This window comes from Triplophysa rosa, linkage group LG9, assembly GCF_024868665.1.
Source record: "Triplophysa rosa linkage group LG9, Trosa_1v2, whole genome shotgun sequence".
NCBI classification, from domain to species: domain Eukaryota; kingdom Metazoa; phylum Chordata; class Actinopteri; order Cypriniformes; family Nemacheilidae; genus Triplophysa; species Triplophysa rosa.
This window is the reverse complement of record NC_079898.1, coordinates 23398319-23423102: the sequence shown is the minus strand read 5'-3', so window position 1 is coordinate 23423102 and position 24784 is coordinate 23398319. Positions and strand designations below refer to the sequence as shown.

The 24784-nt window shown below is 38.1% G+C and overlaps 1 protein-coding gene across 1 annotated transcript; it reads right to left on the bottom strand.

Moving 5' to 3' along the window:
* Nucleotides 1-1203: 1203 nt before the first annotated feature.
* On the bottom strand, nucleotides 1204-8257 carry LOC130559278 (cdc42 effector protein 3-like). Its single transcript, XM_057342248.1, has 2 exons — nucleotides 7870-8257; nucleotides 1204-2760 (listed from the first exon to the last, which is right to left on the bottom strand). Exon 2 carries the CDS (start codon nucleotides 2559-2561, stop codon nucleotides 1650-1652), a length of 912 nt encoding a protein of 303 aa, XP_057198231.1. The 5' UTR covers nucleotides 2562-2760; nucleotides 7870-8257; the 3' UTR covers nucleotides 1204-1649.
* Between the last annotated feature and the right edge of the window lie 16527 nt (nucleotides 8258-24784).

Here is a 24784-nt window from a genome sequence, read left to right as displayed (position 1 = left end):
GTCATATGAATCTACGTAGACCAGGATGACCTGTTTAAATAAAATCAGTTGAATTTCCAAGAACAAAGTTGAATTATGTTGCACTCCAACTCTGTACACAATTAAAATAAACAGACCTCTATGTCTCTGAAGCACAGAGACGTTCTCGTACTGGACAAAGTTTGTCTTTGGGCTGTTAGGTTTTACGATCAGTCTCAGTCCAATGGTTTTATTTATGGCTCATCTTGAGCTCTTTGTTTTCTCGCAGGAATGCCGGGAATGCTGCAGGCCGCTCGCTTTCTGTCCCAACAAGACACAGACAAATAGTACTGGCACGTTGTTTTAAACACGACCTCACCCACGCGCTCTCCCACTACAGGACATTAGGGCACAATCTGAGGAATGCAAGACGCTAACAAGAGGGTCAATTTATCTTTGTCTTGTTCTGTTTCCCTCTTTTTCCATCTCCTACAAAAATACAGATCATGTTTACTGACGACTAAGCCAAATCTGAATCGAATGTATTTGGATAATGAAAATATCGGCGCAGGGTTAATACTTTGAGGTCTCCCAACCAATCACAATGTTTAGCAGCAAAAGAGTTTTGAAAGTAATCCAAAATGATCAAGCTGCTTAGAGCTATTCATATGGATATTTATGGGTAGTCTTCAGTAAATAGTGTACACAAGTGACATTTTTAGACATGCCAAAATGCCTTTAAACACAGCTGACTTGTTGACTGCAATATTTCTCTCAGAATGTAGTGTTCTAAACTAAAAATTAGAAAGTGCTTATTTTGATGAGTTTAAATTCTGTCAATAAATAAATAAGTTGAAATCACTTGTAAAGCCAATTTGATTGTACTTCAAAATTTAAGGCAGCATTTTTTACAGCGTGGGTTTATTTTTTGATGTGAATTTCAATATACAAAACCCCCACATAAAAGCTACTTTTGTTGACAAAAATATTTTAAACATGCATTGATCTCTCGTGACAACATGCCCCAAAACAAATGTTATGTATGGGGTAAGTTGTCACAATACAACCTGCCATTACATTTAGTAAAAATACTATTTAAAAAATACAGGAGCTAACAAAATGTGAGTGCAAAAATGATGTCAATTTAATGGTTAGTAAAATACAAAAAAAATCAGATTTAAGAGAATAAAGTAACACAAAATACCAAGCTAAAATAGTTATTTATTTATTTCATATTTAGCTTCACAATTTAAAACGATATGCCTTAAAGTATACACCATTAGGATTTGGTAATGTGGTTAATGACACAATCATAAATATATCTGTGCATGAACGGTGATGTGACGGCTTGCATGAATTTACACAAGCATTACTATTGCATGACGTTGTGCATGGACATCAGTACACGGGACAAACTATTTTATCTGCATGTACAATATCATTGGCATCTACACATGCTAAACTGCTTTCAACTTAAAAGGCACAATGGGTGTGTGATCTTTTGCATAAATTTTTCCCTCCATCCATCAAAACTAAGTATGCAGAAACACTCTGAAGCTAAACATAAAAACATACTCTGGTCAGCCTATTCAGTCCATTTTCCCAAATGTCACATTGCACGTTTTGATTTGACAAGCGAGTCTCTCTATGGGCAGAGCAAATTCCCTTTGGTTCTCGTTCAAAGTCACAGCCTAAGATATCGGCCTATTCATAATATTGAGTACGTCATCCAAAATGGATGGACCCAAGTCGAGTTCGAGAGTAAAAATGGATCCTGTGATTTGCGTGAGCGACTCCTGCGAGTGGCTTTTGCTTTTGGAGAGCTCAAAGTCAGAATCGCATAAACGGCCTTCCTCCACGCCGCTATCTCTGTCTGCCCAATCACCCTGGATGCTGAACATCTCCTGTTTGTACTCGAAGTCGCCGTTGCGGTGGATCCCATTGGAACTGCTGTTCTCATTAACAAAGACGGATAAAAATGTTTCAAGCTCCTTTTCACCGCCCTGGATCATCTTCTTCTTCGCTGGTGATTTCTCAGGCGTCTCCACGTGGTTCATCAAACGTTCGTCCTCTTCAGGAACAGGACTGGGGTCGCTTCTAAATACGCTGATGGACTTGAGCAAGGTCTCCATTTGTAGGATTTCCAGATCTTCTCTTACAACAGAGCCGACTGGAGGATTAGACGGCTCATCTAGGTGCTCCAAAGGGTCCTGGTTCACCGGATACACGGTGGTGGAGATCAAAGGTAGAGTCAGCGCTTGGCTGCCCCCGATGGTTGGGAGGGAGATGGCGTTCTTCAGTACAGGCGATGGCGTTTCAACACAGGAGGCATCGGAGGCGCTGTTGGCCCTCGTGAACACACCCTGCGTGCCATATTGTGGTCGAACGATTCCACCTTTCCCAGGTAGAAGCTCGAACTTTCCTTGCAAGAACGACATGTCGCCAAACGCATCGCACTCTCCACCTTTTCCAATGTGTATAGTGTGGCGAAAATCGCCGAGAGGTGGGCTGATCATGTCGGGGGACAAAATGTCTCTCAGACGACATTTCTTTCCTTTCTTACTGTTGGTGGATTTCAGGTAGATGGGCATTTTGGCAGGCATCGCTGCTTTAGAGTCCAGCAGGTACGGAGAGGACAGAGGAACACTCTGGATTATGGTAAATCTTCAGATGTACGATAAACTTGCTCCAAAGTCTCCCAAGGGAAGGGAGAGGGTTACATTCTCGAAGAGCTTTAAATATGTCCTTAATCCTTCGAGACGCAGATAATCCAGATCAAATGTTTGGAATAATGTCCTATACCTGGGAAGAAAGAGAAAAATGTTTCCGTTTTCGTTAAGATTTTATTGTGTTCAAGACTATACAATATTTTATGAGCTTAAATGTCAAAGTAAATTTAACACTGCATCTTAAGCAATTTTGACAAAGAATGCAATTTTCATGGCACGTACCATCAGATCAAAGAAAATCTTATCTCTTATATGTATTTTGGAGACGGAATAAGTAAAAACTGAAATAACTCCTAATTATTTGTGCTATTTAACCTGCTGGTAAAACTCAAACTCAAAGACAGTTCTTACACAATTAAAACAAGAACGACAAAACTGTGTTCTATCTAAAAGCAGATTCTCACTGCAAACCATCTTATTAGAAATGTCAAGAACTAAGATTAGTATAAAAGTGACACAGAAAAACATGGCAGCGGGTGCGGGGCTGGCTGCTGTTTAACATGTGTTAATATGACACAGCTGTCTGCTTTAAGACAGACGGTAGGATGTGAGGGATCATACGTAGAGCACAGACAGAGAGACAGACAGACAGACAGACAGACAGACAGACAGACAGGGAGAAAGACAGAGAAAAGCTTAAAGTCAAAGTCACGTCTGACAGTTTAAAACAGTTTGAAGATCACCTGGAAGCCTGAAGGAGCTTCGTATGAGATTCGTGCCATCTGGAAACAGTTATATTCTCAATAACCCCGGTTTTTTATAATAATTGTCAAAAACAAGCTAACATAAATAAAACTGTCTGTCATTGTCACAAAATGTATCTATTGATTCGTGTTCATAGACACGAATTTCCCCCTTTTTGTGTCACCCTGCATGACTTTCAATCTAACATATTTTAATATGCGGCACCTTTCATACGTATAAATATTTATCAACGCAGTCTGATGGGAATTCGTAGAATTTATGTCCATAAACACGAATCAAGAGACTCTAAATTTCGTCTCTATGCTACGAACTAGGTTGGTTATTTTTTTCCAAAATTACGGTAAAGTTACTCTATTAATGTTGTTTTAATACAGAGAGAGGATTTCTAGGGATAAAGATGAGAAGTACAGAGTGGTATCAGATCAGAGAGTTTGCAGAGAGAGAGAGAGAGAGAGAGAGAGAGAGATCATAAGAGAGAGTTGCCCATTTATGGACATATTTCCTTTTGAGAGGTCTTTAAACACCGACCCTCACCAACACACTGCTATCACTGAAGCAGCGGCTGGACCAGGACTGTAAAAACATCCACATTCCCAACGTGCTCCTGCTCTTTGTGAAACAGCTTCTATAAAACACTCAAAACTTAAAGCCATTTTTATTTCGACAGAGAATAAGCCACATGCAAAAAACTTTTTGTCACAGCTCGCATGCGTGGAAGAGTAAAACTGTGCGCAATCCCCTAACAAATTTTTAGGTCCAGCAAAATGTATGTCCCCTAACTGAATGAATGGCATTATTCATAGGCATTTAGATGCTGCATGTGTCTGTTTTAAGTGCCAGCTCAAAGAGATGAGCCCAGAGGGCTTTAAAAGCATTTTTGGACACTGATGCAGCAAACCACAAATAAACCTCGCTGGACCAGCAAACGGAAGACTATTTATAAACGTGACAAACATCGGGATGGCTGGAGAATGTGTCGACATGAGTGTGCGTGCGTGTGGTGTGTGTGTGCACGCTGCAGTGTTTTAAGTGTCACAGCTCAAACGGAGATGCGCTTGGATTATGTACAGTAGGAGCTGTGCTTTTTCTGTGGTGAATGCTTATCCTCCCTCCCCCAAAATTCTTCTCTTCTTGCTCGCCTCTCCATCTCTGTGAAACCATTCACTCATTTCCCTATTTTAATCTTCAACTTCTTTGACTTGAGTCTGTAGATGCATGTACAGCAACATTGGAATTTGGTTGTGTGGTTGTTGATGACAAAGCATGCACATTTCTAAACAGCACCTGTCACAGCAAGATCAAAGACAGCGCGTGTGTGAATTCCCCGGGAGGCTCAGATGGGAAAGAAAAAAATTCACAAACGTCTCTACCTCGAGTCTGCCTTCACAGATTTCTCTCCTGAATCTCACACGCGTCTCTTCAGGAGTTCAAGATTCCAGCAATGTCTCAAACTTTGCTCTGATTTGTCAAGATTTCAAGGTCAGATTTTTCCATCACACTAGTTTCTGAACTCTACTTTCACTACAATACTGTATATTTTTATTTACTGTACATGAAACTGATCTGATTGATCTCCCCGAGCAATACAGTATTCCTCTGGGTAAAATTACAGTTATGTTTTAAGGTTGGGATTAAATTTGAGGTTAAGGGTAGGTCTGCTCTGCCAAAATCACAGCAGGTGTAAACTGCCTTCGAATAAACTTCACGACTCATAAATAATAACAAACCACTCAAGCCAACACAACACAACAGTTACGCACGTGTGAAGCTGAGCTTTTCAAGTAGAGCAGATGCCTCACACCCCTTGATATGGATTTATCTCAGGGTCACATCCTGTATGCAGCCTTCATTGCTGGACTGAGTCCAGAGGCAAATGTTACAAGTGCCCTGAGGCCCATGCAGAATGCAGAGAGGGTCTATCTACCCCCCCCACCCCCGCCCCCGCCTGTCCCATCATCACACACATCCCAGAAGTGCATGTCAGCAGGCTGGTGCTGTCTGAATGTGTTAACGCCTCTATCCACCGACTGAATGAGACACGAGTCTGATTGGGGTTGTGTGAGAAATATTTACAAAAAAGACTGATTGAGACAAAAATGAGACTACACGAGACCTAAATTTAAGAGGACTGAATGGGCCTGAGACTATGTGAAAGACTATATAAACTGGGACAAAGAGAATGAGATGGGGTAAGATTGAATGAGAGAAAGTAAAATACAATGAAACTGAATAAGACATGAGCCTGAATTAGGTTGTGCGAAAAAAAGACTGAATAAGAAAAAGTGACAGCATGAGACGAAGTGAGACTAAATTAGTTTGTCACTGGGATTGGAATTGGACTAAGACCAAATGAGGCAGAGTAAAATATATTGAGAACGAATAAGAAATAAGCCTAAATAAGGTTGTCTGGAAAGTCTGCAAAAAAGACTGACTGAGACAAAAATGAGACGGCTTGAGACAAAATTAGACCGAGACAGAACTCTGAATGGGGCTGTGTGAAAAAAGATGGAAAAAGACTGAATGAGTCAAAAATGAGACTAAACAGGAACGAAGACTGAAAGATAAAAGACTGAACGAGACATTAACGAGACAACATTAAACACAATGAGACCGAGACAGACATAAACCTGAACGGGGCTGTGTGACAAATAATGAATAAGACAAAAACAAGACTGTATGAGACACAATAACAGATCATGAGACACGAGTCTGAATAAGATTGTGTGAAAAAGATTGAAAAAACACAGCGTGAGACAAAAATGAGACTCCATGAGTCGGAATTGAAGAGAAGACTGAATGGGACTGAATGCCTGCATGGGGATGTGTGAAAAATATTTTTTTCAAAGACCGAATGAGACAGCATGAGACAAAACGAGACAGGGTGAATCATAAGCCTAAATTGGCTTATGTAAGGACAATTGAAAAAAGTGTAAAGACAAAAATGAGACAAAATGAGACTGGATGAGACATAAGTCTAAATGTGCTTGTGTGAAAGACTGAGACCAAAATGAGACAAAATGAGAGATGAAGACTGGATGAGACTGTGTAAGACCGGTGAAGACAGAATGAGACAGAGTGAAATACAATAAATACTGAATGAGACAGGCTGAGACAAAATGAGACATAAGCCGATTGAGACAAAAATGAGACTCAGCCAGAGACAGGGTAAAGACTGAATGGGAGTGAGACTGCGTGAGACTAGTGAAGACAGAATGAGACGCAATGAGACAGATTGAGACAGGCTGAGAAAAACAAAGTGTGAATGAGTTACAGTACAGGGTTTGATGACGGATCTCATTCCAATGCTTTCTCAGTACTGTGGGCACTCAATGAATAACTCACGTGTGGAGTATGTGGGTCAGATTAATTTTAGAGCGACTGTGAGCAATAATCTAAACAGGGCTAATGATGACATACCCACTGTACACAGACACTTCTGATTCTCCCTCTGACCTATTTTAGCCATGGCCTTTTTTGGCCGAAAGCAGGACCACCCGTCTGTCTCGGCTGATTTAAGCAGTAGAGAGGATGCTGTATTTAAAGCTCATCTGCATCGTGATGGCTTTCGGCTGTTTCTTACAGGTGCCACAACACTCCCCCACATCACACAAGAGTAAAGTGGTCAAGCTCTCGTCTCCAAGCCTACAGTAAAACCCTTCATTCCTCACCACAAGAGACCCTCTTTTTTGGACAATGTTCTGAATGATTAAAGACAAATCCCACAATGAGTAATGGCACATCGTCCAGTTTGAGGTTTCGAGTCGTTCAGTATGAAAGAACCCTCAATTACACTCCGGGTGGAGCCGAGGCTCTTTTAATTCAGCTCGTGTTTTACTATGTTTTTACACCCTGCAATCGACCTCCGATGCTTCTGTTCTTGAGCCGCTGTTGTGTTTGGCTTGCAGCACGCAGAAGAGAAAGTCGAGTCGCTGTTTGCTGTGGGATGAAGGAATGTATTTGAGGAACCTGAAAGGAAGCTCTCTTATAGCAAAACGCTTGGCTAGCGGGACAGAAAACAGCAGAGAGGAGAGGAACCAGGTGTCGGGTTGCTTGGCCCTCTTCAGCTTTTGTTGGTGCGGTTGCGAGGGAATTCGCTCGACATGTCGTGTGCCGCACATCCTCGCGTGTCGTAATGACAACCATGTGCATGAATGGAAGTTTCACAACCAGAAATAGCAGACCAACTCTGCGTGACACACACGCCATGTCTCATGAGAACACCGTGTGAGCAACTGCATCGTGAAATCTACATGATCCTGTTAAATTGCACTCAATAAGAAATTAATCGTGTTGAAAAAAACATCTGGATGCTGATCCCCTGCGAAGGATGCCGGTGTCCTATCCGGCTGCTAATATAGCTTCATAAAAAACCATAACATAACACATAAACAACACATTTTCAGCTTTTATTTTCATCAGAAAATCATGCACAATTAAAGTATCATTTCTAAAGCACAAAGATCTTCATTTGATTTACCTGCTCGTGTGAGATTAACGTCCCCGTTTCTCCACGCTGTGGTTGTTGTCCCGTAGGTGCCTTGACCCAAACTGTAGTCTGTAGCTTCTGGGTGGTGCGGCGTGTTGCCGTTTTCGTCCTCTCTCTCGCTCACTCTCTCTCTCTCTCTCTCTTTTTCTGCCCTTGAGCGTTTACTTCTCGCAGGCAGGACGTCTGCCGGACAGCTGTTTGAGAATTCCTCTGTTGAGCTGCGCTGCTCGGCTTGTCTTTGCTCCTCCTCTCTACGCCTGCAGCACCTGTTTCTGCCTGTCTGCCGGTCGAAATGCAATTCTCTCGTCCGCTGAGCCGCTGGCGGTATTTCCTGAAGAGACAGATATCAGTGATCAGTCATGGGAGGATGACTGAAGATTTGTGACCGTGGCGTGTGTGTCCTATCGTGCTGTCTTACTGTAACAGAGTGAGAAATGCGGTCTCCCTCTCTCTCTCATTTCCCTTTTTCTCTTAAGCTCTTAAAACATTTTTCAGTATTCTGTTCTGTTTGGAGAGAGACAGACTACAATAAATAAAGGGTGTTGAAATGTATACATAATAAACAAGGACACAATTTTAAGGGAAAGTTCACACAAAAATAAATATTCCGTCATTGATTCTCATGTCGTTCAAAACCTGTATGTGACCAACACGAAAGAAGATATTTTGAGAAGTGTCTCCGTGGCTTTGTATCTTTGTGTTCTGCAGACGAAAGAAAGTCATGCAGGTTTGGAATGACATAAGTGTGAATTGATGACAGAATCAAATTTTTGTGTGAACTATCCCTTTAAACAAAGATTATGTATAGGTATATAATAATAGAAGTGAAAACCCATTTACTTCCTTCTTTGTGGATGTACTGTAAATCTCTGTGTGACAGAGGAGCACTGTCAGTTTACCCTCAACCTAAAACAAGTTTCCTTGGCAACATACAGTCGAGAGTTTTGCAGTAAGCTCACGTTTGATGGTGATGAGGACGGCCTGCAGGAAGTGTGTGTGTGTGAGAGAGAGAGAGAGAGAGAGAGAGAGACTTAAGCTCTAAATCCAAGAAAGCTGCCATCCTAGACAGCATTTAAAGACAGACATGCTTCTGATGCACAGGCTGTTTCCAACACAAGGCAACATGCTGCTTTCTAAAATAATCTTTTGTCAGCGTTGCATGCATCCTAAAGAATCAATCCCAGAATGCATTGCAACAAGCATAATGAAAATTTGTGATAAAATGGTGAGAGAAACGTAAATAAATGATATAATTATTATTGTAAATGGGTAGTTGAGAAATACTGTATACTGTACACGTGTCTGTGGTGTGACTGCAATAATGTAGAAAACAAACTGTTAATAATATATTGTTTTATATTATTAATATTTATTTTTATAATATAAAATAACAATGAAGATAAATCTTTCTTATGCTACTTATGCAAATTTTTGCTGTCACACCATAGGACCAGTGTTGGGTAAGTTACTCTGAAAAAGTAATAAATTACTAGTTACTAATTACATATTCAATAGTGTAATTAGATTACTGTACAAATTACTCTCTCCAAAAAGTATTTAGTTACTTATTAATAATTACTTTCTATATCCTATATCAACCTTGATTAGTTAAGTGATTCAAGGATAGAAATGAAAAGGCTCTTTTAATTCATTCAAATAAATAATATTAAACTACATAAAGTACTCTTATTAACTGACCAAAGTATTACAAATGTGAGAATTATACATTAAAGCACAGATTTTAAAGTTAGACTTTGAATTTTGATGTCAATTCCACGATTGCACACACACATACAGTATATTACACAAAGTATTTAGTTTAATTACATCAAAAGTAACTGTAATTAAATTACAGAAAAAATAAGAGTAATCCCTTACTTTACTTTTTCAAGGGAAAAGTAATTAAATTACAGTAACTAATTACTTAGTAACTAGTTACATCCAACACTGCATAGGACACATTTATTTTTCAACTCACATACAGTGTATGTGGATAATCTAGCTTCATATAATAAAAATAGACTACAGTAAAACAACCAAAATCTGTATGCCATACAAAGCCTAAATGGTTAAGATACAATGTTCTGCTGGTGTGTGGTTGGTTAAACTTGAAGGGATAGTTTAACCAAAAATTATTTCATCATTCAAATCCTGTATGACTTTCATTCTTCTGCAGAACATAAAAGATATTTTCAAAAACGTTGGTCATCAAACAACATTAGAAACCACTGAATTTCACTGTATGGACACAAACCACTGACATTTCTCAAAATATATTTTTTGTGTTCCACATAAGACATATGCAGGTTCTAAATGACCTGAAAGTGAATAAAAGGGTGAACTATTACTTTAAGTCATCGTTTGGGTAGGTGAAACAGCCACTATCTGACAACATTGTAACCAGCTTTCTGAATGAAGTCTTTTTGTGTTTCTGGGCGTGATGTCACATGTGGAGAGCACATGGTCTTGGGAAGAATACAGAGTATTGTCTTCGAGTTTGCCAAGACGTAGTCACCATATAAATGCTGTAAATGTTCTTGTCGAGTTTAGAGGAATGTGAGGAAACACCTCCAGTTCCACCCACACAAACACACATATTTGAGTTGAAATAAACTCAAACTCAGAGGTGGAAATGTTTAGCTGTTCAGAATGATTAGATTTTCCCAGTTTTAAAAAAGCTTGTTTTGGAGCTCGGATGGAGAACTGAACAGTCACAGCCTGTGAAACCTTAAAACAGAACTGACTAATACTGACAGTGAAGTCACTTACTATAGTGCCAGATGTTTTGAGGTTTTACACAGACAATATTCCTTTGAGAATCTTGAATTAATTGCAGGAAAATAAAGTGAAAACTTCATTCACTCAACCTCATGTCATTCCAAACCTGTATGACTTTCTTTCTTCTGCAGAAAACACATAAGAAGATAGTTTAAATAACGTTTGTAACTAAACAACATTGACCCCCATTTGCTTCCATTGTATGAACACAAAACCACAAACACATTTCTCAAAATGTCATCTTTTGTGTTCCACAAAAGAAAGAGTCGTATACAGATTATGAATGACATGAGAGCGAATTAACCCTTTACAACCTGAAGCAAAAATAGGCTGTTTTCACACATTTTGTTTTGTTGACTGTCAAATTCTAACACAATGTGCCATCATCATGTGCAAGGTATCATTTTTTCAGAAAACAAATGTCTTTAAATAAATTCAGGTTATTGACCATTAATGTGTGTTGCGAGTTTGTAAATATAATTGAAATAGACAAAAATAATATTTTTTTTACTGATTTTTATTTAGAAATTCTCAAAAAACGAAAGAACGAAAGAATCTAGCCCTTCAGAAAATATACTGTACATGCATAAAAGTATTTTTAGTGTCACTCATGTACATGGTTTTCATTCATGAGCCTTTTTCGACCCAGTTCACGTTTCATTGTCAAAAATCAACCCAATCGCCTCTTCTGCTGTGTATCTCCTCTTTGCCATGTTTTGTTTGCTAAATTTATTAGAGCGCTCCACGAAAACAGCAGCTCCGTAACTACCTGTTCATATTCGCCCCTGCCGCTCTCCACGAAAACAGCTGCGATTGGCTGACAGAACGCAAAACATTACCGTAATATACCATATATGTTCAAAAGGTTTGTCTACTTTTAGGAGCAATTCAATTTGATAGCACAAATGGTTGCAGAGTTATGGTAAAATAAATACCGCTTGGTAGAATGTGTCGGCGACGATCTGTCGGTCTGGTTTAAAAGGGTAATTTTTATTTTTGGTTGAGCTATCCCTTTAACCATACATTAGTTTAATTCCTCCAAAAAGTTATTTGGCGATGCTGTGATAGTGGCAAACACATTTTTAACACTTTACCTTTAACCCAGGGTCATTTTTAACTCTAGGTTAACATAGTCCTAGGTTATCATGTTCCATCTCTTACACTTGCATACCTTTGGCACTGCTATGTAGTATTTATTTCTGGTTGCAAAACCTGCCCTGGTCCTTTTGTTTATAACTCATGGCTCAACATGTTGCTTAAAAATGACCTCGGTTCTGGGTTAAAAAAGTCATTAACCCTGGGTTAAGCCTAGTGTGAGAAGCCTTAAAATGTGCACATGTCGAGTTTAATATGGTTGTTTGAAGGCAAATGTAACATTGTAAATCTTTGGAGAGTTGTGAAAGGAGGAATTTCCTTTGGAAATGGACCAACTTGGGAAGAGTTTCATCACATCAAGAGTTTTTTTTTATTGCAAATGCTTGTATGGTTACCCTAAGCAAATGTTTACAGAACTGTCCATCTTTTTTATTTTAATGAATTTTTAATTCTATACTTACCGCACACATTCTTTTATTTTCTAGATCCTCGAGCAACAGAGTGGTTTAAGTTCTGCTTGGGTCATATAATCATCTCTCCGAGGGGAAAAGCTGTTAAAAAGAAAACCACAACGCCCAGGTTGTTGATGTTTTCTCTCAATGTTCTGTGGCGCTTCTATTCTAAATTTAACTCCGTACCACACACCCAGAGCAACACTTTCTTCACCCACAGCTACACGTGCCATCAACACGTGTGGCATCTCCTGCACCTGTGATCTTATGTGTTGAGATCATGCCATGAGAGAACACATCTGATAAACAAAGAGGAAGCATATATGAGAGATAATTCATGCTATAATATTGCAAATACAGCTAAAACAATATTATTAAAGAAAAAAAACATGGCAGACCAATGCAATGTTGAAACAAAATATTTTCTTATTACATGTGTACAAAATGCTCGCTGCCTCTCACTGTCACCATTGACACACGTTACACATTTAATACCTCAGAGGTTCTGGGCTCTACAGCAATGGTGAGCTGCACCATAATAAAACTGAAGCACCTTAACTAAATAATACCTCATACAAGAGCGAATTCACATGAAGCACACAGGAGACAGGGCTTACAATTCATTTTGGTGAAGCTGGCTGTTGGCATGATGTTGAGCTAACATAAGCATAAAAATACAAAGCACATGCAAATACTGAAAACAATATTATTTTAACATTTTCTGTGTCAAATAAAATAGTTATAATTCATATTTCTATTGTTTTCCTGCTTTCTTAGATAGATTTATATCAATGAGCGCATTGCAATTCATTATGGCCAGTTATTATACTGTAGTTCGGTTTTTAGTTTTATCGTAGCTTTATTCATATTTTGAATACACTTTTACTTAGTTTTAGTTAATTTTATTGTAATGCTTAGCAATTTTGTTATGTGCTGTTGTCATTTTATTATTTATTTTTATGTTGCTATATAAGATAAGATTTATTTTAGTTTATTTTCAGTTAATAATTTTAGTACCTCAACCTAAACGTATTTCAGTTTATTCCTGAGGCAATTATTTTACGTTTTTTAAGGCCAATATTTTTTTATTTCAATAAACAAAATTGTTTTAGTTTTAGTTCACTATAATAACCTTGATTATGGGATTACCCCTTTGAGTTTGTCCAAAACAGCTTACTATACTATATAGTATTTATACTAAATAAATCAGTGTGCGTAATAAAAAGTATGTCTGAAACCCCATTTTGAAAAAACGGCAGGCGAGAAATACCCGAATGGTCTACAGTATCCAATGAGATTTCTCAGTATGCACTGGATGGACATTACCCCATCTAAAAGTTTGGAATAAACGCTCTTTAAGAGTCAATTATACAGTATAATTACCAAAAAATATATTTCTCGTGATGAATGTATTACTTGAGTGAATTATTACCACAGCTGTTGTTAGTAATCAAACGGGTCACACGACAATGTTAACATGGTGGATGCAGTGCAGAATGTCCAGAATGTATCCACGCACACTGTGTGTACTTTATCAAATTTAGTACATACTGTCACTGTACCCGATTTCGGATGCAGGGAGGGTATCTAGGACGTTTTCACACAAAACTCCACTCACACTAATTCATTTTTTGGGGGGGGGCTTTATATGACTTTGATGACATAGTACGTGGAGAGTTGACAGGAATATATTGGGAGGAGACATGGGAGCAGGACCGCAGGTCACCGTGAGCGCACCGGCGCTGTGTCGGCGCATTAACCACAATGCTACCGACGCCGACCTAATTCATTTTTATCAGATGGTATGGACACTCAAGGAGGCTAAAGAGTGAATTCAGTACTGTATTCCCAAAAGAATTCCAGTAGCCATTTCCTGGAGTATATGTCGACTTGTAATCAGATTGTGGTATGGCGAACAGAACTGGCCATAAAGTTGCAGAAAGAACAACCCCAAACACATCTATTTATTCCATGAGAATAGGCAGCACACACAGAGATTATTACAGGGTTCATGTGGTTACGAGTCATAGTGATTAAAGGACAAATGTGCTGTCAGTTCCCAGAATTCAATTCTGCATGAGAAAGACAGTTTTAGAGTTAGAATAAAGAGTGTGAATATGTTTTAGAAAATAGCAGATAAGCGTACACTGCAAAGTATTTAAGCAAGCTTTAAATTAGAGGAGAATGATTTTAAACTATAATTTTAGATGGTTTTTCAGCAGAATTATTGTAGGTCGAGATGCCGGTTTAATTTTCATGTGGGAAGTGGTGGGTACAATCTGGTTTTCGTTAGATCAGGTCTGGGTTCAGGTTATGGTTGAAGGCTGTCAAATCTGCCGGCCTAGAATTGCAGCTATGTTTACATATGAGATTCCATAACACATTTCTATGTATAATTCATTTAGTTAAATCCGCTAAAATTCTACCTGCATATTTTCCATGTTTGGGAATTCTCTCTCTTCTAAATCATTTTACAATCCTTATCTATGAAGTTTTATCCCTGTGTCCCATAGGGAAACTCCACGTCACTCCCTGGAATATCCGGAAAGTCAACACACAGTTTATCAGTTTGTCAGTAAATAACATTCCACTGACAAAGACAGGACCATCAGAAAACATCTATCCCACTGATTTAAAAACTATTTTAGGCTTGTAGGATTTATAAAGTGATCATTCAAATTACTGTGAATACTGTATTTCTCACACCAAAATTTTTCACACGTTAAAGAAATGTACTAAAAATACCCAAAACTAGATTTTCCAAATTCTACAGAAAATGTTCCTAGATCAACTAAGCTGCTAAGGAAGCGTGAGCATTTGCCTCCTGGTTACTTTCTTTCATGTCAATGTCAGCAGAATGTCTTCACATGCCAAATCCTAAATCTGATTGTATAATACAGCCTGATGTCCGTAGGGATATGCACAAAAATGCTAAAAGTGATGCTTACACCAGCATCTCTACAGTCGTATGATATGAATCCCTGGAGTCATGAGTGCACTATGTGACCTACCCTTGACTTGTTAAATAAACGTGTGTGTGTGTGTGTGTGTGTGTGTGTGTGTCTGTGGGGGGGAGGGAGGGGTCAGGCTACATACCACAGATTCTTCAACATTAACTGTATCAATGGTCACGGAGCGTTTCCAGGAGCACATGTAAAACCACAGAGCGTGTGCGAGACAGTTGACTTCAGTGTGTGCCGCTGATCAGCTGACTGTGGAAAGAGAAGATGAAATCTTCAATACAGAACCAATGAAACACGTATAGTAAATACAGACCGAATATTGTTACAAAAACTATTTGGACACCAATGAACATCTAATTATGTTGTTTATGTATACAAAATATAGACGTTTCATCGACTGCATGTGCCTAGACCAAAGTATACTTCTGGTCTGTGTTTGGTTATCGGTCTGGCTAGTAATATAACTATTAATTTTATATTCATGTTATTTTATTGTACTGTATATTAATTGTATTAAATTAAAACTACTCAACAGTTACAGATTTTTTGCGGAGGTCTACCAGAAGTTACGTTCTGGCCACATAACATTTGTTAAAGTTGTTGCTGCTGAAACAGTCTATTTCAAAATATCTATATAACCACTAGTATTTATTTTAAAGGCGGATTTTTCTATTTTATTATGCTTATCTCGGATAAGCTTATCTATGCTTAATTAAGATATTTTGAGAAAACTCTCAGTGGCTTCATGTTCATACGGTACAATAGAGGTCAATGGGGTCCAAGATTGTTTGGACACCAACATTCTTATAATATCTTCTTTTGTGTTCTGCAAAAAGAAAGTCATACAAGTTTGAAATTACATGGGGGTGAATAAATGATGACAGAATTTTTATTCTTTGCGTGAGCTGTCCCTTTAATTTTGATGTTGCTGCCTTTCCACCCTCAGCATGACCAAGGGATTCGTGAGAATTTTCTACAAAGGAAATGAAAAATGAAGAGGAGTTTCTACATTGACTTAAATAGCGCACAGTGCGGCGTAACATGCCTTAGAAAGTAAATACTGTATATAAGCCGGGGCAGATTGTCATTAACATTTTTTCAGTGTTTGTAACAGTTATCATGTGTTCTAGGAGGGAGATGTTAGATTATCATACAGCTACAGTATCATACACATGCATTGTCCAAATGGACATCCATCAGCAAACATTCGAGGGAGGCAATTTGAAACTGGGCTTTTTTGGTGCAGAATAAACATTTTTCTGAAGGTTGGGAAAATAGCAGGTTGTACAAAATGAAGCCCTTGGGTTTAGGACTACAGCACTGGGATAAGATCTGGTGGTCCCTTGTGCTTTCCAAAAGAAAAAAGAGAGGTTAATTTAATCTACTTTATATAACTAAAATAAATATAACTTATTTTTTTAGAGGCAAAATTGTTGCTACAACCGGCATGTGTGCCATATGTGGGTTTAAAAAGTGAAACGCATATGAACATTTTCACATGCGCAGATGTTCTCTGCAATTCAATAGTCACACCGTTCTTGAGCTGTGATTTTAGTGACCTGTGAACTGCCAAACACTGTTAAGCCTATAAAGGTACATTTACATCATGGAAAGTGAAAAGGTGTATCTGTTGGAAGCAAAAAGAACCAACGAAGATCCAGAGGAGTTTAGCAGATGTTTACACTCTAACACGAATTGCATTCCTGTCATCTGACGTATTGTTTATCTCTGTGTTCCTGCAAACTGTTCTTCTGTCAGACAGAAACCAAACCATCTACCGAATCTGTCTCGCAGCATCCTTCTGTACCATATGATGAATCTGCATAGTACACTGCTTTTAATCTAGAGATGAATCCTGACTGCAACTAACACGCAAAAGGCATTTTTACAACATCCATGTAAGGATAAAATGCTCTCTGTGGTGTAAGTGCAATACAACATTGGGTCACTTTTATAATTGGCATTTCCAACTTGAAACTTTAACCATACATGAAACATTCTGTACTATAGAAGTTTCCCTTCCTAATTCATAGTCACGCTAAATAATGAAATACTTTACAAATGTATTTTGGAATAATATGCTTTGTAAGGTTACTTGCAGTACATTGTTATAGAGAAAAAACTTGATTGAAAAAATTATCGGCCTATTGAAGAAATGTTAACTTAGATTTTGTTGTTATAACGTATTAAAACATCCTAATATTAAGAAACTGTAAGCATTGCAAACAGTCAATAATATGTGGTTACTGTAACTCTCTCTGTAAAATGCCGTCAAATATTTTCCATAGCATATAACAAAACAATAATAAGTTTAACATGAATTTTTCAATGATGGTCCACTTTAAAATTGTGATATTCTAAGTTTTGATTGGTGACTGTTGCATCATTTTGAATGGCGTCGTGTGTGTGTCTGCAGCTGTTCGGCGTGTATGTGAAGCACATTCCATCTGATGTCTCATTCAGTGCCCATGTAAAACAAACCAGATGCTTTACTATTTGTCCTGAGCATGTGCAAAACCACACGGCTATTTCAAAGCAGGCCAGTCTCCTAAATCTCAATCTTCTGATATAATCACATCTTTCAATGCTGCAAAACACTAAAGTGGCTTAACACACAACGTACTTTATCATATTAAAATTATGCGTATTGGTAGTATTATATTGTACAATTTATTGATATTTGTGACTCCCATAACGTAACCTAGCTTTACAGCTGATACGCGATGGGCAGATAATAAAAATGTACACTCAGATAATGAAAATTAACAGAGAATGTTAATTCAATTCCATAAAAAAAGTCAGCAGTACAACTGCAACGCAATCTGAAGCCCTATATGACACGTGAGGGTCAATGGCATTTGACACTGCTGACATTAAAGCCAAAGGATAGTTTTGAACTTCTGGAAAGAGATATGAACTTAAATTTCCGAGCGTTCCTCACACAAAGTTATCATATGCCTTCAGAAGACAGAATATAGCACACAGGTTAGGCAAGCAGGAAAATTGAGCATCTTCTGCATATAAAAACTGCGTATTCTGCACAAATATACAGCCACAGAAAAAACATTAAGAAAGCACACCAGTTTTGCATTTAATCAGCATTTCTGCATGTATTGTGGCAATTCCAGTCCAGTGTCTGTTAAATTACAACAAAAGCAAACCTCAGGAGTGACATCAAGTCATCCAACAGCAAAACGGAGAGAATGTCTCTCCTGTTTCATCTTATGCAAATAAAAAACAATATCTTCATTCGGAACTGGGGAGAAATGTTCTCACTAGTTCACAAAAATGATCATTTTACATAAATAGTTCATTGAAATAGTAAACTGAACATAATTTTAGAGTGGTCTTTTCATTTTTCTCCTCGGCTGTATATTTGCGCCACACAGAAGCCAGAAAACGATGAGGGTGGGATACGTGTGTGTCTCACTACTTTGGCTCTAATCTTTCTGTCTCTTTTGTGTGCAGCTGGAGCGAGGCAGAGCGAAAGAGAGACAGAAATATCTGAGGGTGTGTAGGCCAAGGTCTCACCACCGGCATGCAGCAGGAGACAGGCATCTGTCCAGCAGGAGGATATGGTTGCTTCATTGAGGATCCGAGTTGCTTGGGCTTCCTCAAATGAACAAACAACCTTTTCCATGTCCATCACCTTTCACTCTCGTGCAGCTAGACATAACATGTGCAGTAGTGTTTATTGAAGATTACTTTTACAGAAAACATATCACAGTTATTAATATGATAAATATTACAACAATGTTAAATCAACATGACTAAATAATCAAGAGAGCTCTGAAGAATGTGTGTTAAGTGATGCTCAACGCCCATCATGCCCATGTGTTTTTTTAGTGGATGTGAAAGCAGGGTGATATACAGCCAGCCCATCATTATCGCAAAATAAACCCAGACAAGGAGTCTTGTATCTCCCTCATGGGGATTATTTTGCGATAATGACAGGCCGGCTGTATATCACCCTGCTTTCACATCCACCAAATAAACACGAGCATGAAATATTGAGATGAAATGATTTTATCTTACTTGTAAATTACCACAAAGCTTTTTAACAGACCACTGCAACATATAAAACATTCCTAACAAGACATAAACTGCAACAACGGTGATTTATATATTAATATTAATCTGCAATCCAAGTTATTTTTACATGCCTTTGTTTTTTTCATACTTTTTATTAAATAAAAATTTATTACAACGGTTATTGTACCATGCTGGTTCAGATCATGTCAAGCTTGGAGCTGCAAACAACAACCATCTAGCTCAAGTCGGATTCTTCAGCAGGGGGTGAGCACACGGAAATAGATCGGAAATACCAGAAATTACATGTCTTCACTACAACTACTGAAACTGCAGATTATGCAACATGATTTTCCCCTTCAGGTGTTATTTTAGGTGAAAACACCACCCGTTCCGAAGCTCACCATCAGCAGCTTGTGTTTACCCCAAAGGAGAGGAGATGCCAAATTCAAACTAACCCAACCCAGTAAAGTGAATACAAAACGCAGTGAATGGTCCCAGTCCTTCCTATGACTAAATATGAGCAAACATCATCTCTGCGTCTGTGTGCAACATCAGACAGCAACTGGGATTAGTTTGTCGTACTCGTTCACGCACCAAAACACTCGTGTTGGACGATTAAGTCTGTAGGAAGAGCAGAGACAACTGAAGGAAACCATGAGCATGCAGGCAACAGCCGCAAACACGTCAACAACACAAGTGTGCCAGTGGTGTCTTGTCTGCAGTCAATGCCAGTGATGCAAGCGCCCCCTGCTGGGATATGTCTGCATGTGCACACATGTGCAGACAGATGCTGGAGATGGTTCCAGTGCAATCGTATTTGCATGGATAAATAGGTTTAATCAAAATAGATGAATATCTTGCAGATTGTTCTTGCACAAGATGACGTCTAAAATATTAAGAATATGAAATATTATGTGATTTATCAAGTTCACATCATAATAATCTCACACGTGTCTCTTTTGGACTTCTGAATAAATCTCAACAATGTTTCAAACTGTTTCACATTTTACAGTTCAGTTCAGTATGTTGTTGCATGCTCAGCTGGTTCTGGATCAGTTTGGGTGGTAGTAGTAGCTGGTGAGTGTTTGAGGCCTTCGGTTACACTTGACACGCCCCTTTATTGCACCAATCACACTGATCCAGGAATCATTGTTGGCTGCTCACTCAAATTTACTTTCATTTCTGCTGTTTTTCCACCTTTGTCTCTGTCTCTCTCTTTCTCTTTTTTGTTTAAGAAGTTCTATTTGACTTTTTTATTTGACTTTAATTTAATTAAACTCAAAGGGATACTCCTCCCAAAAATGAAAATCTTGTCACCGTTTACTCACCCCCAAGTTGTTCCAAACCTGTATACATGTATTTGTTCCGCTGAACACAAAGGAAGATATTTGGAAGAATGTTTGCAAGTTTCAGTTCTGGTACATCATTGAATACTATAGCAGGAAAAATTTAAATGGTAGTCAAGTTGCCCCAGAACTGTTTGTTTTTCTAAATTCTTCAAAATACCTTGTTTTGTGTTAAACAGAACAACATTTTTTTCTACTATTATAGCGAAAATTGCCAACATTCTTCCAAATATCTTCCTTTGTGTTCAACAGAACAAAGACATTTCTACAGTTTTGGAACAACCTGAGGATTTTCCATTTTGGGTGAACTGTCCCTTTAAGAGTTTTTAAAATCTTGTATTATGTTGCTTATATTTATTTTGTTCAAGGCTGTTTATTCAACAAGACAGAAAATACTCATTAAGAAAATCATACTGTATTTTGCAATGCATAAGTGAGAGCTTAAAGTCTCTAAGCATCAAAACTGGATTCGGGAACTCAAAAACTTGTGTTTCTTACAAAAACTTACATTCAACTTTTGCATTAAATACATGGGAATTGCATTCTGGAATACTGCACAGACTAGTCCAAGTCCCTTCTGATATTACACTGAACACTCCACATGCACACTGTACTGATGCGTATCATCTGCTGGTGATATGTGAGGCCACTGACATGTACAGTATCACGCACAGTCCCAACAGCATCTATACACAGAGAGAAGAAAGAGAGTTAATCAGTTCATCTCTTTTCCTCCCCTATCGGCTCGCTGCCAGCGGGAATCCATTTTACTGAGTTATGTCACCATTGGGGCACTATAGGTTACTGGCCATGAACAGGTCATGATGAGGACAATGTTCTCCTCTAAAAACACCAATATCTTCAATGTCAGCGAGCCAATTTATGCACATGTTTGAATGTATGTCTGGCACTCTGTCTTATCTCTCGCCTCTGGAATGTTTCAAAATATTCCTGGACCTCGAAACGCGTTAAATGTTATTGCACTACACGTAACTTATATCTAAATGGCACGTTGCGCATGGAGCCATAATTTGGTTACATGCTTTGGACGGAAACCCAGTCAATAGGCTGATCAATGAATCCAAAATAACAAAAACTTAGAATGTTAAATGCTCTTTCATTTGTAAAGTAAATTGAATTGGATTAAAGCATCGAATAAATGGATATGTAAAAGTATTGTGCGAACAACTGTTCACTGACTATCTCATATATTGCACACACAACTGACTGGCTAAAAGCACCAGCTCCAATCTGATTGGCTGATTGCTATGCAATTTCAACCTATCTTTATTTATCAGTCTGCAGGAAATCTATACTCTATATATATATCAGAAATATACAATGAATATTTACAGTACAGCGTGTTAAAAAAATCAAGCTGCAACTGTGACACAACTTTCAATCACTTCAAATATTCAAAATATACACAAGTTGTCTTCTGTCTGATTTAAACCCTATTACCCCACCAGACATGCCATGAATTTTTTGTGCATTGCATGGGTTTATAAACAACCTAAAAAACAGAGATTTTTTTTAAACATCATTGACAACATATGCAATTTAAATAGCAGCCATATAACAGACATGCTTTCTATTCTATATTTCTATATGTGTTATGAATGTGACAAAAATGACCCATTTATGAGGAATATGGACCGTTGTCAAATGGATTAGACCAGTGGTTCTCAAACTGGGGGGGCCCATGATGGATCCAAGGGGCCACAGATTTTATGGCATTTTATGAAATATAGAGACTTTCCAAAGATGTTATGCTATCCAACATAAGAAAAATAAGAAAACCAACCAAAAGTAGTGATGTTCCAGAATTTTGTGACTGAATATGTTTTTGGTATATCTAAGAATATATATTAATTTGGGGGGGCACAAAGCGATGCACTCTACACAAAGGGGGCCTTACAACAAAAAAGTTTGATAACAACTGGATTAGGCAATTCTTAAAGATAAAAAAATATATTAAAAAAACGCTTTATTTTGGCTATTTAAAGCACAAAATATTGCCATAAAATCTGTGGCCCCCTGGATCCATTTTGGGTCCCCAGTTTGAGAACCACTGGTCTAATCCATTTGACAACGGTCCATATTCCTCATAAATGGGTCATTTTTTGTCATATTCACAACACATATAGAAATATAGAAATTGAGCAAAATATTGATTAGTATGATGATAACATTTTTTTTTCGATAGTAAAGTTGACATTTACCATTCATTATTATTTTTCTTTTTTGATTACATAAAGAATTAAAATATTACAATGCAGTCTGTGTCATGACTGCATTTATTTTTATGCTACAAGTTTAGAGTGATCAAGGTCTTTGCTGTGAGGATGCCCTTATCACACCTTTCACCTATTACTGTGGCTACGGTTGTACAGTATATTTCGAAACCACAATGTTATATCCAGTTATATCCTCAAACGATTTTATGTAAGAGTCATTTTATCTTTCCATCAGTCTTCCTTTCATATCGCAGGCATTTGAAGCTCTGATAGCATCGATTGCTTCTATATATAACAGTTTCAACATGTGTGTCTCTTGAATATGCCCTTGCATTAAGGATGGTGAATAATCTGAAAGCTTTGGTCAGATCAGAATGCAGTCTCGGATGGATGACAGCAGCTATCAATCAGCTATTCATATCCTGGGTTAGCACATGTATTTATAGACCGAGCGAATACAGGCCGGTCGGAAACAATGCAGTGTTTTGGTAAAAGGAGGCATATCCGTGAAACTGCACGTAGCAGTCGCAGTCAAGCATGCAAGCTCCACCTTCCACACCTTCATGTGGGCTTCAACATCAGTACTGTTTAAATGGGACGATACAGGTTGGGCTTGTGGAAGACTGCACGTTTCACCACAAATAGCCCCCGTTACATAAATATAAAGGAGCATGAAGTTACATAAAGGAACACTTTCATAAAAACTGATCTTCATCATCAAAGAACGACTCCTTTTATACAACAACAATAGTCATGTCAATTTAAAAAAAAACTAAGCAACGCAACTACAGACAAAAAACATCATTAAAGTGATGAGTGTCACTGATGTCAAATGTGTATGTATATATCAGAAAGAGTATACTTACATGGACTATGAAGTCTGGGAGGCCATCCAGGGCTCTGTAAATGAAAGATTTTGGCCATCAGGGGTGGGTGTCAGAGTCAGGTTTTCTTTAAAGCATCTCCAAGAGTATGCAGATGAACCTTCTTTGGTATCCGTCTGATGCCCAGACAGGTTGGACGTTTATTCAGGTAAACACAGGGCAGTAGTCCATGATTCTGCAAAGTGCAATAAGAAATGAACTACAGCTTGCTTTTGTAGGTAGCCTACCTCAAAACTCTACAACAAAGTGGACAGACTAACTACAGCATGGCACATCATATTGAACATTTTCCACTGACATTCTTACCAACCATTTAGCTATTATGTTACTGCAACGTTACATAAAATGAGAATCGTGAGATAACACCTTTCTGTTTCAGAATGTGCATAAGACATACATGCCTTTTAGGCAGTGGCATTCAATTTGGGCAAATGACAGACAAATAGAATGTGTGTACACGCGCACACACATCCAAAAAAGCAAAGACAAAAGCTCACAGAAAATAAAGCATTGACTACAAATCTCCTGTAGTAGTATTTTGTAGGCACTTAGGCCTTGAGTTAGAAAGCTTTGCACATGTGCTGTTGTTTTTTGCAAAGCCTCCTTAAATTATTTTCATCACTTCAGACAACTGAGCTACATGCAGAACGAATAAAGAGCGAAAACACATTTAACCTGCACTTGACACTTCTGTAACATTTTTTAAATGTATTTATTACAGTTCATTTTTATGCTTGCTTTGGCATTACACCGTAGCCTACTTCATAGATTTTTTAAAGTAAACATTTGCCCAAAGAAGCAAGAAGCCTATCAGAGCAGCTGAAACTGCTTTTACAGTTCAAGGTTGATCTGATACGTCTGTTTACGGACTAGACTAGAGAGAAACAGACTAGAGCAGGAAGATCCACAACTGTGAAGGCCACGGATCTGACATATTAGTAGTAAGTTTCTAACACTTTATCCAACTCGTCTTCATAGTTTCACATTTTTAGTTTATCTTATTTGGGGAATTACTAATTAGTATAGAGCATTCTGTCGCAGATAGACTGGGTACTGTACATGATGGATATAATGAATACAGTATAAGTTCATGATAACTGGTCATTTAACTTAACTCAT

Excerpts from the sequence above, each read along its gene's own strand:
- LOC130559278 (XM_057342248.1), bottom strand. The coding sequence starts at position 2,561 with ATGCCTGCCAAAATGCCCATCTACCTGAAATCCACCAACAGTAAGAAA.